General features: G+C 43.3%; 1 protein-coding gene across 1 annotated transcript in view; it reads right to left on the reverse strand.

Moving 5' to 3' along the window:
- Positions 1-2,656: 2,656 nt before the first annotated feature.
- sned1 (sushi, nidogen and EGF-like domains 1) overlaps positions 2,657-19,277 on the reverse strand; it is a gene marked incomplete at both ends in the record, with an annotated part of 32,955 nt that continues 16,334 nt past the window's right edge. The window contains 20 exons of the mRNA XM_083647284.1: positions 2,657-2,750; positions 2,931-3,018; positions 5,872-5,988; positions 6,735-6,833; positions 8,940-9,022; positions 9,149-9,290; positions 9,562-9,840; positions 10,164-10,276; positions 10,537-10,720; positions 11,377-11,664; positions 11,777-11,893; positions 12,056-12,169; positions 12,691-12,804; positions 12,931-13,044; positions 13,903-14,076; positions 14,687-14,830; positions 15,361-15,477; positions 15,777-15,896; positions 18,014-18,145; positions 18,328-18,420. Of these exons, the coding sequence (XP_083503410.1) occupies positions 2,657-2,750; positions 2,931-3,018; positions 5,872-5,988; positions 6,735-6,833; positions 8,940-9,022; positions 9,149-9,290; positions 9,562-9,840; positions 10,164-10,276; positions 10,537-10,720; positions 11,377-11,664; positions 11,777-11,893; positions 12,056-12,169; positions 12,691-12,804; positions 12,931-13,044; positions 13,903-14,076; positions 14,687-14,830; positions 15,361-15,477; positions 15,777-15,896; positions 18,014-18,145; positions 18,328-18,420 (2,726 nt within the window). The remainder of the gene's footprint in view (positions 2,751-2,930; positions 3,019-5,871; positions 5,989-6,734; positions 6,834-8,939; positions 9,023-9,148; positions 9,291-9,561; positions 9,841-10,163; positions 10,277-10,536; positions 10,721-11,376; positions 11,665-11,776; positions 11,894-12,055; positions 12,170-12,690; positions 12,805-12,930; positions 13,045-13,902; positions 14,077-14,686; positions 14,831-15,360; positions 15,478-15,776; positions 15,897-18,013; positions 18,146-18,327; positions 18,421-19,277) is intronic.

Raw genomic sequence — 19,277 nt, forward strand, 5'->3', positions numbered from 1 at the left:
CTTCATCATGAAATGTTTATTTAGCATGCATGCACGCATGCACGCAAACACACACACACACACACACACACACGCGCACACACACACACACACACACACACACACACACACACACACACACACACACACACACACACAAGGAGAGGTTAGATTTTGCAGAAAGGGGGGTCAGAACAACATTTTAGTTTAGCTATACTACTGCAATGGAGTGAGGCAGGGTTAACAGATTTTTGTGATCCCAGGCCACTTAAAAAACAACAGCCACCAAAAATAAATTATGTTATTTCTGACCCAAAATACCCAAAGAAGTAGGCCTATTTATAACTTGGAATAATTTAGAAGGAGTTTACGAGGGGCCCTGAAGGCAGCAGAAGAAGCGCGAGTCTTCGAAAGAATGGGATGAATGGATGATTATACTCACTCAACATGTGAAATGCCAAAATGTTGCTAATAGGGGTCGTACTTTATAAGGGCGAGGCCAGGGGTGGTTGTAATATATTGTGAGATATTCAGATATATTATTATTATTATTATTAATAATAATAATAATAATAATTTATCAATGATAATAATCATAATAATAATTAATAATGATAATGATTATGATGATAATAATAATAATAATAATGTATTATTATTGTTTTTATTATTATTATATTATTATTAATGTATTTATTTTTCTTCTTGGCTGTTGTAGATTTTCCTGGTGGAAGTTAATTTAAAGAAACTCATCTAGAGGAAAAGGGTGACAGTGGTTCTCAATCCTGTCCTAAGGAACCAGATTGAGAACTACTGTATTTCTGAATGCTATTGATTGCATTCAACTGGAATCAGATTCCCAGGTGTAAAATAGTCCCCCATGTTTTTTTTTATTAACAAAGACAAACAGGTTTGTTCAGGTAGAATATGTCAAGACAGACATGGAGATATTAGTTTGTATTTATTATTATTATTATTGCTTTTGGCATTAGCAACCTGTCTGGAAGATGAGGATAATGCCAATACCTTATAATAGCCTATAACTAATCTGGAAGGCATACATTACATTAGGAAACAGCTGAATTAACTTGTTCTGGAAGACAGGCAAGGAAATAGCCAAATATACTTTTCTCAAATAGCTCACCTCCCCCCTATCTGGTGAAAGAGTACTGCTAGTTTAACATACCAGTAACAAGATAGTTACTTGCATTCACCTGGCATCCCTATAGTCTAAATCAGTCCCTAGATGGCTAGCATACTGCTGGTTTTCAATATCTTTAACACATACTGTATTAGGTTACCTAGTTGTTGTCAATATTAAGAATGTATTTCCAGGGTCGAAAATATATTCTTGTATATTTTTGAAATATATTTCTAAATAAGTTTCTATATAAGTGTAGGCTATATGTAAAATTATTATTATTATCATTATTGCAGTACAACTCATTCTTTATACATGAGGGCCCATGGATCTTCAAAGTTAAATGTTCAACCATCTCTGGTGTGTGTTAATAGTATCTTTAAGCAATTAATTTGCTCAAGTGAAAATATTTTAGCATGTTATTATGCATAGATGTGTCGTGAAAAACAGATCAAAAATCAACATTGTTAAACTTCAGATATAGTGATGTCACTCTTTGCTTCCCCAACTCCAAAAATACATCAGAAAAAATTCATTTTAACATTTTTATTATTAAAATATTCACCTACAAAACGGCCTATAAACACTATTTACACAGTAGCGAGCAGTGATGCCTGCTAAGAATGATATTTCACACAGAAAATACTGTGAACCATTGTCAGACTACTTTCTCTGATGAACAGATGAATTTATGAAGTGTGGTGAAAATACACATTTTCCCATTGTCTTTGTGAGGAGAGCATGGTGATGGTGTGAGAAGAAGATTGGGACTTGGGTCAGTCTACACTAATTTCCCTGAGGGACAAAGCTGCAACTGAATCACAAACAAAGAACCTCTCCTAATGTGTCAGCATGGACATGGATATGAGGTATATAAGGTCTTTGATACAGAACACACACTGCACTGTGACTAGACTGCTGCTTAGCATTCATTTTTGCACCATCCCATAGATGAGTTGAGTCCATGTTTCATGTGTTTGATTGAAGTCCTTTCATGAAGCTGCAGCTCCAAGCGCCATATCTCCAGAAAGTCAGCTTTTAGGAATTAATAACTGCAACCTCATTTTCAGAGTGATGACAATCCATTTTTGAAAATTTATAGTAGGTTCTGAATGTTTTCTCAGCACATACATGACCATAATCAGCTTTCATTTCAAGTAAATTAAAAAAAAAACATCAAAATTGAAGTTACGAGGTTTTCACATGGCAGCGATGACAGTTCTTTCATCAGTATCCGAGGGCTCTGGAAATAAGGAAAAGAGACTCATTTTAGGATAATCGATCTTGTGATCCCATACATACAGTATGCTAGCAGTGCTGGAATCAGTGAGTGGAATCTGTGTAACGCTGATGAGAAAAACTTCACCAGAAAAACTACAGATTTTTTAACATTATGTTGATTGTGTTTGAAAGAAAACAAACCTTTACTGCTGTCTGTTTGTTCTTCTGACTGTCAAGAAAGTTAATATCACCGTGTGAAAAGAATTGTCTGGGTTTATTTGCGAAGAATGACTTCATCACAGATCCCACACAGAGCTACACAAACTTACTCAGATTTTTCTTGGGAAGCACCGGTTCACAAATCTCTCGATAACAAACATCCTGCTGCACTTTATAAGTCCTTTTGTACCTGCGGAGAGCAAAACACGTTTAACGATTTGATATTTTTTCTTAACGACTTGATCCCTGGCGTTACAGGCAGTCTGCATTACGTCAGCACTGAGATACTAATGTTTTAAACAGTGCATCTGTCATGATGAGTATAAGCATGCGAGAAAAGAACCACAGATCCATGCCTTATAAGACTTACAGGTAATGGCACACTCCACCCTCCCAGACAGGCACACTCTTTGTTTCAGAGTAGAGGCGGGTACATGGGTGTGGCACTCGCTGGCACACTGCAAACAGAGGTGACACACAACATCAAGTGGTGAATGTTTTTAAGTATTGTCAGCGAGGAAAATCTGTTGGATGGTTTTAGGAGACATGTGGGGCGGGACTTGGCCCTTCTCTTGGCCTGATGGATGTCTTCAGGATAGGAATGTTTAAACAATCTGACGCTGGATGTTTAGGTGAAGACATGTACTCAAGAGGGCCAAGGACATGTCCAGTGTCTCTTAAAGCACACAGCTTCATCAACATGTAATGATGGCAGAAAATCATATTGATGTTTTAACTTTGTGTGTGTGTGTGTGTGTGTGTGTGTGTGTGTGTGTGTGTGTGTGTGTGTGTGTGTGTGTGTGTGTGTGTGTGTGTGTGTGTGTGTGTGTGTGTGTGTGTGTGTGTGTGTGTGTGTGTGTGTTTGCTTGGGATGGAGTGGAGGTGATGGAATGGAAATGCCACAGTTCTGCCGCTGTCTGCAGATATGTTTCCTTTTGTTCTTCATGAGATCTGGGAGCTTCGCAACATGTTTTAAAGTAGTGGTTCTCAAAGTGGGGTCCGGAGACCCCCAGGGGGTCACAGGCAAAAATGGTAATGATAACTTTTTTCACTAGAACCATAAGTAACACTAACACCATATCAGAGAATGTATGACTATGGTTTTGGTCATGGATTTCATACATTTTCTGTAATAAAACATAAAGAAATGTGACGACCTCCCACTCTCCTGGGGCCGGTTTCACAGATAGACTTTGACTATGTCTTAGATATAACAAATAGTCAGACTTCAAATAGTCATCTAAATTCCTCTGTTGCACAAAGCAGTTTAGTTCTTCTTGACTATCTTAAGCAGGACTGTGGTACAATGAATATTTGTAGTTTAATTGGAAAAAGAATAATACTTGTGAATTCAGTTTCTGCACAGGTGACATACAGCTTTATGCTCCAATTCCACGTCCAGGACATTGGTGTTCTCCAGTTGAACAGCCTGTTGCAGAAACATCCAGTATAAAGCCAGCTGAAGGCTTGAGATCGAGTTACAACCTTATATCTTAGTACATCAAACCGTTTTAACAGGGGGAATACCATTATACAAATATTTTGACATTTGGACTGATGACAAGCATATGGAGGGGATAGGTAAGAACTTGAAAATTCTTGGGATTCATTTATCTATAGGAATAAGGATTTTTTTCTCTTGTGAAGACAGAAACCTACTTTTTGACTCTGATGAAGACGCTGTGCATTGAAACGTTAGTCACTGCACCTTATTAAAACCACTTTCCAGTGAATTGAGTGCCCCAGGATCTTCCTTCTTTACAGAAACCTACTTACTTAGCACAATGTGGAAAATTGATTACATTTGTTCTCATTATTGTTGTTTATTTATGAACATTTCTAGTTATCAATCTCAATAAACCTTTCAAGAGTGCCTATTCAAATTATGCTTGTGTGTTATTTTGACTATTGTGCTTTTTGAGTTCCAGGTTTTGTCAGCCAAAAAGAGAATGAACCCTGAGAAGGTTTTGTGCTGAAGATTTTCCTAACTGACACAGGAAATACACATCTTACTCAAATAAAACACAGGTTATGCAGATTTCATGGCATACTTTAGACCTTAATCTAAGAGAAGTATATACACATTCCCACCAAACGCGCTGCAAAACTGGTGCTGAACCAGAGTGAAATCAGAATAAAGAGGGATATTGTCCACATACAGGACATTGCTGTCCCATGCATCCTTCAAGCACCTTACGCCACACAGAGCCTTGGGGAATTCAAAAGAAACTTTAGCTTCTGTATAGAACTCTGGTTCCTTGAAAGAAGGCAAATGGTGCAGTGCAAATCATATGCTGTTTGGTGCCTTCACAGACACTGCATCCAAGCTCTACACTGCTCCACAGCCATGCCCACCAGATCAATAAGCACTTATTGGCCTTTTCCCACTCCCCCCGCCTTTATTTAGGCATTGAGCTTCTCCAAGCCCCCTCTGGGGTGTCAGAGGGATCCACTGTCATTGCAACTTGTTCCCTGCTTTTAAGGAACCAGACTTCTATACATAGCTTAATGTTCCCTTTCAATCAGTTTACATGATGAAATGCAAAATCGTATAGGGAATATCAATTCACTCCCTGAGATGCCCCTGTTACATTAGGAGAAAGCAGAGTTACACCCTTGAGACCACGCAGATAGGACCACAAATGCAGCACTCATATTTATGACATCTAAATGATAGAATTTCATGAAGGGAGAAACCAGTTAGCTGGTGAGCAGACATCCTTATTTGAAGAAGCAGCCATACACCTAGTGCAGTGGGCATGAATACTGCCAGGCAGTTAAACACTTTAGTAAGAAAAAGAGATGTTTCAACAATTTAAACTTTACCCTATTTTAAACCCAATAGGAGTTTAATAAGTGGATTACTTAGCCTACCTCATATTCATATCTTTTAATTTTTAGCTTTTTCAAACTTGACATATTAAAGGTGTATTGTTCAGTACATTGTTCAATACACTGATATTTGACTGAAACCTGGTTGATTGTTTATATACCGTATATATTTTAAAAAATCTATAAAAAAACAGTACTGTTTTAATGTTTTTGAGGGTCTGTGAACTTTTGTCAGAAATAGTTATGCTATTGCTTTTGATCCAAAAGTGATGTATAGTATAGTAGTGTGAAGAATACATTTCTAAAACCCTCATAAATATTTATTGAAGGGTTGTCCCATTTCACAAAAGCATTTGTATGAGGGAATATTTTCCAAAAAGTGACCTACTTTCCTGAACCCGCCCCATGTACACAGTGTGTGTGCTGTACGTGGTGTGGTGTGGTGTGGTGTGGTCTAGTGAGTGAAGACATGAACTTACACAGTTCACACTGTCTGCCCTTGAACCCAGCTGCGCAGTCGCAGATGAAGGAATCACTTCCCTTCACACACGTACCCCCGTTCTGGCAGGGCAGACTGCGGCAGTCCCGGGGCAACTCTGAAAGACAACAGCTGCCATCAGGATCCGCAGCGCAGTACACAACTATGGCTCTCAAGTTTCAGCCACATTGCACTGCATTATCTACAGCTATTTCTCTTACACCACTACCTTTGTTTCACTCAATTTGCAAAATCCTTTTCCCCCCTCTCAAGTTTTTTCTGCCGATCTGGGGAGAGTTGTAGACTAGCACATGCTTTCTCGCAAGCTGCTTTTTTCCACCTGACAGCGAGGGGTTTGACCGGCAGGACGTAGTACATGGGAGGATCACGCTATTCCCTCCAGTTCCCCTCCCCCTGAACAGGCGGCCTCACTGACCAGAGGAGGCACTAGTGCAGCGTCCAGGACACGTACCCCACCGGCTTACCACCTGCAGACCTAATTGTGTCTGTAGGAGTCTCTGACCAAGCCAGAAGTACCACTCCCGGGAATTGAACCCGGGTCTCCGTGGTGGTAGGTGAGTGCTTTTGCCTCTACACTACCCAGATGCCCCAATTTGAAAAATCTTCTCTCTCAGGGTTAGTATCCTCTTTGGGCATGAATGATATTACATCTAGGCTGACTAATAAGTAGGCTTTTTCCAAGGAGTGGTCAACCGGACATTAATCTCACTTCTGTGTGGCAAATCAAAGTCTTAATAATGAACCCAGTTTCTAACTGGGTTCTTCTTTATGGGCAGATGTGCCATCTATTGGTGAAAACTGCAAAGTGACAAAAACATGATGTCCCACAGCTAAAACACCTACCAGGTTTTGTTCTTAAGCCTTCCTCTTGAATCTCGAGTGCAAGGCTGATTTTGTTAGTTGTTTCTTCCATCCTCTCCAGCCTAACTGGCGGGTCAGGTCCTGCAAGGCAAGTAATCTCGTGTTATGAATCAATGTAAAAACGCAAAGCAAATGAGAAATTGGAAATACCCTACGTTCAGCAAAGGTGGGATGTCATATGAAGTGGGACACCTTTAAGTTTTATACAATATATATGATACTAACTCAAAGCAATCAAGCCGTATTATCAAGATCACATGTCAGCACTGCTGTGACATCATCATCAATGGGGGTGGAGCAAATCTCAGAATGTAAGCTCATCTTCCAAAGCTAAGATCTTTGACATAACTTTCTTTTTCTTGTTTTGATGTTGAGGCTATATTTGGAGTCGTCTCTCTATATCAGAGCAGCTATATCAAGTGGGACAACATATTTTAGATGAAGTGGGACAGTAAGCTTTTGCAATGGGAGAATGAAATCCAGTTCACATTAGGGGACCACCGGTACTTCAGCTAGTCAAGGCTCTAGTATAGCTCTTGTTGTTAAATCAGGTTCTAAACCTTTAGCCCATCTATATCAAGATGAGCGAATGTAAATTGATTCTACTGAAGTCCTCACATATGATTTTCTTTAAGCCAGTGGTTGTTGTTTTCAGGCTACTTTAGGCTATTCGATTCTATGCATTTCATTGGCTAATGCTTTATGCAATACAATGGCTGTCTGGTGTGAGAGAGGGATTGCAGGCAAAGAAAAGAGAGAGCTAAACAAAGGAAGTGAGGCCAGAATGAAGGGAGCAACAGAAGAGCAGGCAGGGAGAAGAAGCTAAGACCTAGCCAGGAGACAGACAGTCCCAACATCAACACTTCAGGGGAGCGTCAAGAGGGAGGGAAGAAGCCTTTTATCGATGAAGAAAATTGAGAAAAGAAAAACATGGGCAAGAGTCTTGCCAAGAGGGCTTCCCCATGAGAAAAGAGCTTATTCACTTACAATTTGGTAACAATTATGCTGTCCCACTTTGTATAAACGGCTGTCCCACTTTGCCAAATGCTGAGTGAAATTTGGCTTTGGGCACACTGTAAACAAATCGATGTGTCATGCCTCCTGGGAATATGATAACAACATAGATCTTTTGCATGATGGGTTTTTGTTTAGGCAACATCTTGAGCACATCAGAACTGTATCAATGTGTTGGGCTAGCTGCTAGCCGCTAGCATGTTGGAGAGGTTGACAGATGTCATGGGAATGCAATAAGAGTCTTTCTTATGCTGAATTCTTCCTACTTAATATCTTATCAGGGTTTGACAAACCAAGTATTATACCAAGTATTTGCAAACTCAGTTGATCAGCTGTCAGTTCCCCAGCCGCCACAGATTTGAACCCAACTAATCACAATATGTTTTTAGAGCTGGTGAAAGTCATCTTGCCTGTCCTTGGAAGACAAGGAAATGATCATGATCATTGGATGGGTAATGGAAAATATTAACAAGTTAAAATGACTTTTTTTGGGGAGTGAAAAATCTGACATAAGAAATGTATCAGACACTGTTATTGATTTAACACAGACAATAATTAAACCCCATTAAATCACTAATTGAAAATAACTAGCATTTCAAATTCAATTATAACTAATAATACATTTAATTTTTTATTGTTAAACTAGCGGAATACCCATCCCTGTGTGACCATGTGTGGCCATTTACTCAAGCCTCGTTTCACAGAGTTGGCATGCATCCTCTCCTCTCTCTCCCCAGAGAGTTCATAGTGTACTTCCTTGGCTGATTCCAACTCGGACCAGCTGTGATTCTCTACTCAGGTGAGCTCCGTTAGTAGCTAACAAATTAAGCTCTCCACGGTGCTGAAACTTGGTTGACTAATTTGGGCCACTAATTAGCCATTTTTGCCTATTTAGTCTGCCCTAATTATCCGGCTCTGTTAGGTCACCGGCAAGGGTGCTCTTTACACTTCCTGAAAGACTCATCGCGATCGCATGTAAAATGGCATAGCTGCCGGCTGAACACAATTTCTGCTCACACAGACACTTTGCATTCTTATTATAGGATGCGTATGGCTCTGTCTTAGTTTACAAACATACTGTATAGGTCAACCTCTGTTTTCAGTGCCAAAATGTGTCATATACTTTCCCCTAAATGTTTATCACATGACATGGTTGCTTCTGCTTGTACTTACTAGCACGATGTCGTATGGCTTTTCTGGGCAAGTGAGTGAACTGAGCTGTTATCTTTCCCCTTCTGTCAATAAGTTCTGTGTATCTGCAGCATAGGAAAGAAAGCATTGCAAGCTGAATCACCACCTATAGAAGCAGAGGACACAAAACTCTTACCATACATTTGTCTATGATACTATGATGTGAGTGACGTGAAACACCCAACTTGTACCTGGGCAGTTCCTCTGAGTTCTCCGTTTCTGCTGGGCTTCCCAGGTCCTGAGTTTGAGATGGGGCAAGTGTGCGACTGACCTGAGTCCCCTGTCCCGTCATCGGTGGCCTCTCTCTCCTCCCCCAGCGGGCCTCCATTGGCACTGGGTGAAAGCAAATGTGAGCAGAATTTTGACTAAATCATTTATTCAGAATCATGTGAAAGTATCAACATAGTGATTACATCCCACAAATGCTATACATTCTTGTTCTGTGGTCCTAAATCGCTAAACAAATGGGCTACGGCACTAATATTACCATGGTTATGGATATGAGCTAACTGTGCAATCATGGCACTGGTAGTATAGTGCCCACCTAATGGCACATGCTAATGTAAATGTAGGGCTTATGACTAAATTCGATTCAAGCACTCACAGGTAGTGAAGGCTAAGTGTTGAGGTATGCTGTGGATCTGTTCATGTCCCGTGTTCTTGACGGCTGTGAGAGACAGGTAGTAGTGCTGTCCTGGGGTCAGTTCACGAAGGGTGTATGATCCTAACTTTCCGTTGGGTAAGAAGCGACTCCTGGTGTTCAAGCCCCGGGTCACGTTGACCACAAAGCCATCTGGTTGGTTTCTGGGGTGGCGGCTCCAGGTGATCAGGGCCGAGGTGGTGCTCACATGTGAGAGGGACAGGTTCTGTGGGGGCAGAGGTCCTGACGGAAATACGAACATGGTCACAGATCGTATTGATGGCATAAAAAGTATTCTCTTTGCTTTAACTGTCTTAGTTACAGCTGCCACTGACTAAAGGAATAGACAATTTATTGATAAATGATAACAGCATTTCTCCTATAAATGAATGCAATGAATAGGCAAAATTATGGAAGAACTAAAATGTCTTAGCTAAGACCCTATCAACCAATTATGCATCTAAGCTATGGTAATCAGGCAGCTGGAGTTTCAGGACTTTTGTAGGTACCGTACTTAAATGTTATAATGGTTGAATGGATTGCTGATTGATGAAGTGTAAACCTACTTGTCCAGACTTGCAGCGGTCCAGCCGAGTGGCTGGTGGAGGGAAACTCATCCGGTCTGATTCCACTTTGAGTCAACACATCCACTGTATACATCTGACCAGGGAGTAATGAACTGGGGGGAAATAAATAGGTACACAAAAATTGCAACATTAAAAGTAACCAAGCTTAATGCTTGATGATGACGTCCCTATTATTACTGTCTAGAGCTAGGCAAGAGTGAAGAAATTGCAGCCTCTAGTGGTTGAAAGAGGTACATCAGAGCATGAACCAAAGCCATTCCAGCTCCACGTGCAGCGCTTCAACAACAGCATCATCTAGTGGACACAGATGGACACTTTTGGATAACTTTGGAGGCAGAGTGCAGAGCCTGACCTGAAGGTGTACTCGGTGGTGCTTGTGTTGAGCAGGGCAGTGCGAGCGCCACTCCCGTCTGCGGGCGTTAGAGAAACGCGCACCTGGCTGACCGCTGCGTGACGAGCGGCCTGGACCAGCCACCGCAGCCAAACCTGAGAGGAAGACACGTTCGCCACCTGCAGCTGCTCCACCCGCCATGGCCCTGCACACAAACACACATGTACAGTTGTAAATACAGACAAGCATACGCACTCACACACAAGCATACACACTCACACACAAGCATGCACAATCACACACAAGCATACACACACACACAAGCATACACAATCACACACAAGCATACACAATCACACACAAGCATGTACACTCACACACAATTATCTCTTTATTAAAAAAAAATCCTTCTGATTTTTCCATGTTTCCCCCCACTTATACTTGGCCAATTCCCCCTGCTGTCCCGGTCCTTGCTCCACCCCCTCTACCGATCTGGGGAGAGTTGGAGAATAGCACATGCTTCCTCCGATACACGTGCAGTCACCATGTTCTTTTCAGTTTCACCGGCAGGACTTAGTGCGTGGGAGGATCACACTATTCCCCCCAGTTCCCCTCCCCCTGAACAGGCACCCCGACTAACCAGAGGCACTAGTGCAGCGACCAGGACACATACCCTTAGTCCAGTTTCCCACCCGCAGATACAGCCAATTGTGCCTGTGTGGACGCCCGACCAAGTCGGAGGTAACACGGGGGCTCACACACTATTCTCATCATCATTTTCCAACAATCAGTAAAGGAGCATTGCATTATAATATACATTTCCACCTTTATTACTATCACTGCATTGAAGCATGCACTCACTGGTGCGTATTAGTGCGATGGCGGGCTGGCTGACGTCATTACTGTTGGTATTGCGTTTGAGGGAGACGGTGGAGATGTTGTACAGCAGGCCAGGCACCAGGCTGCGCAGCAGGTGGGTGGACTGCTGTCTGTCCAGGAAGTCTGTTTTGCGCTGAGCGCGGCCCAGGGGGGTGAAGGTGACAGCGAAGCCACTGACCAGGCTGTGGGAGGGGTCAGGCTCGTCCCAGCGCAGCTCCACCTCGGTCTCCTCCACGCGCAGCACATGGAGACCAGATGGAGGCAACAGGTCTGGGAACAGTGGCAACCTTACATGTCTAATCCATACATCAAGAAATTAATTATCAGTTATCAGTGATCAGAGATCAGTTTGGTAATGCGGAGGAATGTGACCCTTACTGACCTTTCTCACAGTCTTTGCCCGTGTGTCCTATTCTACAAACACAGTTGTAGTTCCCTCTCCTGTCGCTCCTGCAGAGGCCGCGGTTTCCACAAGGTTGCAGTACACAGGGATTCTCCACTTGGGGGTGACAAAGACAAGCAATTACTATAGCGTACTGCACTGCTACAGTCAGTACAATGGTAGTCAATACAATGGTTCATCTCTCGGCAATCTGCAGTGTATGAATGCTCTGTGTGAATTCGACTTTATCATCCAAATAGCAGACTTGGGGATACTTACACATCTGGCACTGGTCCCCAAAGAAACCTTCTTTGCACAGACACACATAATTCCGCCTGTAACCGCGACACACACCTCCGTTTAAACAGGGGTTGGACTCGCACCCGTCCTGCTCTGCACACAAGCATGCAGAAACACAAAAGCAGAATTGGATTACTGGCCTGTAAAATGTATAGGTTTCATATATATTTTCAGTTCAGGCTCTGACATGGACAGCAATGTAACAGACTGAATGAATGTATAGGTTTCATATATTTTCAGGTCAGGCTCTGACGTGGACAGCAATGTAACAGACTGAATGAATGTATAGGTTTCATATATATTTTCAGTTCAGGCTCTGAAGTTGACAGCAATGTAACAGACTGAATGAATGTATAGGTTTCATATATTTTCAGTTCAGACTCTGACATGGACAGCAATGTAACAGACTGAATAGGTTTGATATATTTTCAGTTCAGGCTCTGAAGTTTACAGCAATGTAACAGACTGAATGAATGTATAGGTTTGATATATTTTCAGTTATGGCTCTGAAGTTGACAGCAATGTAACAGACTGAATGAATGTATAGGTTTCATATATTTTCAGTTCAGGCTCTGATGTGGACAGCAATGTAACAGACTGAATGAATGCTGTACCTAATTCACAGCTTTGGCCTTTGAAGCCTTGCAGGCAGTGACACAAGTAGGAGCCGGGCTGGTCCTCACATGTTCCCCCATGCTTGCAGGGTTCCGACAGGCATTCATCTATGTCTTAAGGCAGATAAAACACACATGTGGATGTGCAAAAAGTAAACGTATGCGGGTGCACAGAATTTCTCCACTCAATGTGGCATGTATTGGTTACATGCGAATGATCGCGTCTGAGGTTTATAGTACCTGTCTGACAGCGGTTTCCACTGAAGCCGTCATCGCACTCACACAGGTAGGATGCTACCCGGTCCCGACATGAACCCCCATTAAGACAAGGCTGGGATAGGCACTCATTGATCTCTGCAATTATGTCAAACAAATAGATGAGTCAACACACTCAAGTGTAGTGTAGCTAAAGTGTAATACGTAAGGGTTAATGCACGACGAGGTGTACATTATCACTTTTTAAGGGACGACGCGAGAGGCGTGAACCGTCCGAGGCGAAGCCGAGGATGGTTGTCTCCGCGAAGTCCCTTAAAAAGTGATAATGTACACCTCGAAGTGCAATAACCCGCTTATACCATGGTCACTTGCCAACAAAACAATAAGACCAGTCATTTATATTTCCATGTGTAATAAATAAAGCAATCTAAATGGCTAAATGTCTGTTATTCATACTGTAAATCAGTCTTCCACGAAATAAAATAGTCCCTCCCACCTCCACCACCCTCCGTTTTAAAGCCGACTCAAACGTTAACTTTATCACAGGAATGCGGGTTTAACGATGTTTTGCGTTCTACATTAAATGAAGACATTACCGTTTGGCCGCTTGCTTTATTTTGTATGATAGATACGTATTGGCCAAGTATATTAACATTTAAGAGCGAAGAGTTTCAGGAAGTGACACAGAGCAGCGGGGGCTCGCCCTGCGTGTGCTGTATGTGGTGAAATGCAAAGAGAGTTGTCTCTCTCTCTCTCTCTCTCTCTCTCTCAGACCATTTAGCTAGGTGTACATTATCACTGTACATTATCACAAAATAATGGACACCTTGCAGCCAATCAGAATCGAGTATTCACCCAGACCATGGTATAACAGTATGTATAATCCATCCCGCACACCAGGACTCATGGGATGATCAAAAGCCTCCATTTGTTTTTGAACTGTGAGTGGTGTTGTTATGTTTTATGACTGTAGTCCATGTGGAGCGCGTTACGGACCCTCGCAGACGGGCGGCTGGCTCCAGTCTCCCTGAGTACCGCAGATGCTCTGTGTGGCTCTGGGCACAGGCGTGAAGCCTGAGTGGCAGACATAAAGGGCCATGGAGCCTGGTGCTGTGGAGGAGAACTGCACCTCAGCATGCTTCACCTGAGGTGGTGGCCCACAGCCCAGCTCTGAAAGGAAGTCACACACACACACACACACACACACACACACACACACACACACACACACACACACACACACACACACACACACACACACACACACACACACACACACACACACACACACACACACACACACACACACACACACACACACACACACCATAGCAGTCAGTTTACACTGATAATGATAGAAGCTTGCACATACTAAGACAACCTCAGAATACACATGACTGAGGCCTAAAAGAGGTCTGTGACCTATCCTGCCGTACAATAAAGACTCGTGGCAACAGAGATGTATTCCATCCACATTTAGCTTTTTTTTTGTCCTTGTAGAGTGCGCAGACATGAATCACCAGGTTTTATCAGCTCTTACTTTATATAGTCCATTTATATAGTCCGTGTGACTCTGGCCATTCTATATGTGTAAATGTGGGCCTGGAGTGCAGCAACACGGCTACGGATTATCTCATCTTTCAGAACCACAGGAAAGCCAGTACCTCCACACTTAGCAGCTCAAGATATCTCCTGCTTGTGTGAAGGTCATTTGGCATGAGATCCAAACCACTGGAGTGTAGTCTGCACACTATTGTGGCGTGACATAGGGTCTGCTCACCTGCTGAAGAATGTGCTGAGCTCCTGCTCGTCTCGCAGTGCCTGCCACTGAAGGCCTCAGTGCACTCACATTTATACTTCCCTATGTAGTGGAAACAGGTTCCGCCATTCAGACAGGGGCTGGAGGCACAGGGGTCTGGTTTCCCTGGGGGGGAAACAGCCACAATGAACGTTATTTTGTTGTTTCTTTACGTGTGCATCTGTATTGTATGAGAACGTTTGTGCGCTCTGTGCAAAAGGCTGCCCACTCTAATGAAACACAAAACAGATCATATCAAAAGAAAATTATTCAAAATCAAGCCAAAGGGTGGTTTTAACTTCATTACTATAGAAAAGCAGTTACAAAGAGGATCTCTAGTGCGCTCTCCATTATTGTGCCAGCAGCAGTTGCACATTATTGCTACAGGAGAGAGTTTGAGAAAATAAATCCCAAAGATGAAAAGGCTGGTGGCTTTGAAGTGCAGAGGGTGGATGGGGGCAGGTGAGGGTAGGGGGCAGGTGAGGGTAGATGGGGGCAGGTGAGGGTAGATGGGGGCAGGTGAGGGTAGATGGGGGCAGGTGAGGGTGGATGGGGGCAGGTGAGGGTAGATGGGGGCAGGTGAGGGTGGATGGGGGCGGGTGAGGGTGGATGGGGGCAGGTGAGGTTGGATGGGGCCAGGTGAGGGTGGCACTTACCCACTTCGCAGTGCTTCCCGGTGAACCTGTATGGACACACACATCGGTAGCTCCCCGCCTCTTCCTTACAGGAGCCTCCGTTGCGGCAGGGACCGGAGGCACACGTATTGAGTCTAACTGGAAAGAGACCGGGAGAAGGGAATCCTTGGAGAAGTGGAGACCGCTATAGTTTTCTTTTCTCATCGCAAAATATTTATTCCAGAGAGAAATCTTACAACATAACATAACTCAGTGAAATAACTCAGTCATAACATAAGTACAAGTAATAGTTACGTCTTTCAGCATTGTCATGTTTCATACAACATTAACTGTAATGGCATGCTTCATGGTGAATTAAACCTGTAGTTTGGGGTTGGACACAAAAGTCAGAGGGATATTTTATGAATGGATGTGCAGTTATTCCTGAAGTATGCTACCTTTCTCACAATGCTTCCCCCAGTATCCATATTTGCATTCGCAGGTGTAGCCTCCGTCCCGCTCATAGCAGTAGCCCCCATTCAGACACGGAGAGGAGTCACAGACCGATCGGGGCTGTACTGAAAAACACACCGACACTTGACTGTGTTCCATTGCACTGGCAAAGCTCTTCAATGTTATTTAAGCATGTGTGCATGACCATCAGGAAGCATAGATCATCTGTTATTGTGTGATGGAGCTGAAACAAATCTGTCTTGAGCATTGAACAATAACATCAATCATTTTAAAATGTCTCTCCACACAGTAAATGTAACCTGTAAATGTGTCCGTACCATCTTAAATAGAGAATCCCACTTGTCAAGACCAATGGACATTGTGTTTAAAATTGTGTTTTATTTCTAACAATTGTGAGTTGACTCGGCTATTTGTTTATTTGTTTATTTGTTTATTTGTTTATTTAAAAGGATCCCCATTAGCCGCCGCCGAAACGACCGCTAGTCTTCCTGGGGTCCAAACACAATACACATTACGTTACAAGCAATTGTAAACTGTAGACACAGTAAAGTGCAGTAGTAAAATACCATATTAAAATGATAAGAAATATTAAATGCATTGCAATACAGGAAAATCACAGAAAAACATAGTAAAAACCGATAGAAAAAAGGATAGAAAAACAACAATAGTTTGGTCAGCTAGTTATATAGCTGGCCTATTGTGCTATGGGAGCAGACCAATCTGCGACCTACGCAAACATCATACTTAATCTACAGCAATATACCCTCATATTGGGGTCGGATGAAAATGACATTTTTCACTCTCTGCCGCTAGGGGCAGTAGCACTGTCCCTATAAAGGGAGCGGCAGGGCGTGTCTCACGTCATACTCAAACTTCTTCTCACCAAGGAAGGAGTACATCAGCTCTCTTGCTAGCTATCTTAACTGTTCAGCGCTGAAGGCTAGTTTTTGACGGAGACTGCACCTTTTCTCTGCCTGAGAAAAAGTACCCTCGACGGTAAGGAAGCAGTGTTGTCCTGCACGGATCTCACCGCGTCTTTGTCGTCACTCAACTCTGCCTTGGTCACCCAACTAAAGTAACTCTGCCTGGGTCACCCAACTAAAGTAACTCTGCCTGGGTCACCCAACTAAAGTAACTCTGCCTGGGTCACCCAACTAAAGTAACTCTGCCTGGGTCACCCAACTAAAGTAACTCTGCCTGGGTCACCCAACTAAAGTAACTCTGCCTGGGTCACCCAACTAAAGTAACTCTGCCTGAGTCACCCAACTAAAGTAACTCTGCCTGGGTGACCCAACTAAAGTAACTCTGCCTGAGTCACCGCCACTTGAAAGGTGTCTAGTGATTTTTTTTGCCAGATTTCATCGACACCCAGACTTTGCCTAAGTCCCTCAGCGACACATTCTCTGCCTGGTTTATTGCCGCTGAAAAAGAGACTTTGCCTAAGTCGCCCAGTGCTGTTATCTCTGCCTGAATTATAGCCACTGGAAAAGTGTTCAGTGTTCAGTTGCACCGATGCCATGGCTAGCTCACACACTAGCCAGAAAAGAGACCCCCCCCCCCCTCCCCCTCAACTTTCATCTCCTGAGCCATCATCTGTCTGGGGAGGCCCATCTCTAGTCTAGGGCGGTGCCTACTAGGAAGCTTTGTGCGGTGACGGGTTGCCTCTCGCCCCTTGCTTTTGTTCGGTTCTATAGACTGGACGTCTGGGCTCCGTGCGTGGCACAGGCAGTTTTGGGACACAGCTAAGGAACTGTCTGCCATACGGGAGCTCCCACATCCCATAGCTGAGTCAAATCACGATTATTAGAAATAAAACTTAAGGTTGTGTATAAACCCGGATTATGAATAATATGAGTGAGTTGACTCACCAGACAACCCTTCTTGCCAGGGTTGGCGAGAAGAATTTCATCGGGAATGATGTGAGACACGCCCCGCCGCTCCCTTTATAGGGACGGTGCTACTGCCCCTAGCGGCAGAGAGTGAAAAATGTCATTTTCATCCAACCCCAATATGAGGGTATATTGCTGTAGATTAAGTATGATGTTTCTGTAGGTCGCAGATTGGTCTGCTCCCATAGCTGAGTCAACTCACTCATATTACTCATAAAACCTGGGTTATACTGTATGCATAACCTTAAGTTTGTCCCTATAGTAACCTGCTCATGCAGTGCACACATAACTGCAAAGTACCCAGTTGTTGGGTCGGTGCCTCAGGCTCTTACCATAGTGGTAGAAGTCCTTATGGTCTAGCTCTCCACCGGTCTGGCAGGTACATAGGTAGGTCCCTCCATATTCCAAACAAGGTCCTCCATCGGGGCACGGCCGGCTGTTACTGCACGGTGTCTGGGTTACTTCTGAGAGGACGAGATGGTGAAACTCAGACAAGTTCTGCCCAGAAGCATGTTAACTTGCCAAAGACCCAAATTCTGCAGGCTTTTAACCTTCATGTTTGACTACATCAAAGATTGTGTGAGCCAAGTGATGAGACAAGTAGGATTGTACTTTGTTCTGTGGCTGTGCAGAGTATCATACCCACCAAACTGACAGTAGAGTCCTGTGTAGCCTGTGGGGCATTCACAGGTCCCATTGACGTCCACACAGACACCTTCGTTCTGGCAAAGACATTCCTCTGCAGACACAGAGAGTAGAGAGGGAGACAAAGAACTCAAAGCTACAACGTTTGCTTGGGCTACTTGAAAGCAAGCAGTTCAATTATGCTAAGTTTTTGGTATCGGCCAAAGTGTAAACACAGCAGAAGGTATAAATGGTCAACATGTGTTCCGTATGCTGAGTTTCTTTCATCTGCCGTACTGTAAACTCTGTATTGATTCGCTGCCGTACTGTAAACTCTGTATTGATTCGCTGTCATTTCTCTTTCCCACATCTTTTCCCCACAAAGTTCACAGGAGCAGACGATTAGCAGTCAGCACGCTGCACATCCGCTCTGTACAAATTGTAAGAATGTTTTTATTTTCCTCTCCTTCCTAATTGCAGCAGTGGATCAAAGGAAGTGGCCGTATCACTGCTAAACGGCTTGCCTTTGAAGTCCCGGGAGCTCGGTGGAGGGTATTATTTTTCTGATGATATGGAGCATATTTTGTGACCAAAATGTACGGCCCCCAGGGCAATTAATGGATTGTTAATTTGCTCGAGCCACTTTCATTGGCCACCTGTGCGGCGCGGGCCTTTGATCTGAGAGGCTGATTAGGCGCTCCTGAGTCCCACTACTTTCTCTTCCTTGGAGGATCGTGCTCCTTTTTCCACTGTGCCTTCCAAGTGAGCCAGGCAGGAAAGTATTTGGGAGATTTAAGAGAGCCTATATAAGCACTGATAGTTATTTCAGCTCAAGGGTGAGAGGTAGCATGCATTTGCATTAGCTCAAATACTATTAAAGAGCTTTTGAGGCAAGAAAAAAAAAAGTGCAAAATCTTCTCTCAGTGGATGAAACTAATTTCTCGCAGGAGTTTAACCTCAGGTAAAAAAAAG

The sequence above is a fragment of the Poromitra crassiceps genome (assembly GCF_964638095.1).
Source record: "Poromitra crassiceps genome assembly, chromosome: 12".
Classification (NCBI taxonomy): Eukaryota; Metazoa; Chordata; class Actinopteri; order Beryciformes; family Melamphaidae; genus Poromitra; species Poromitra crassiceps.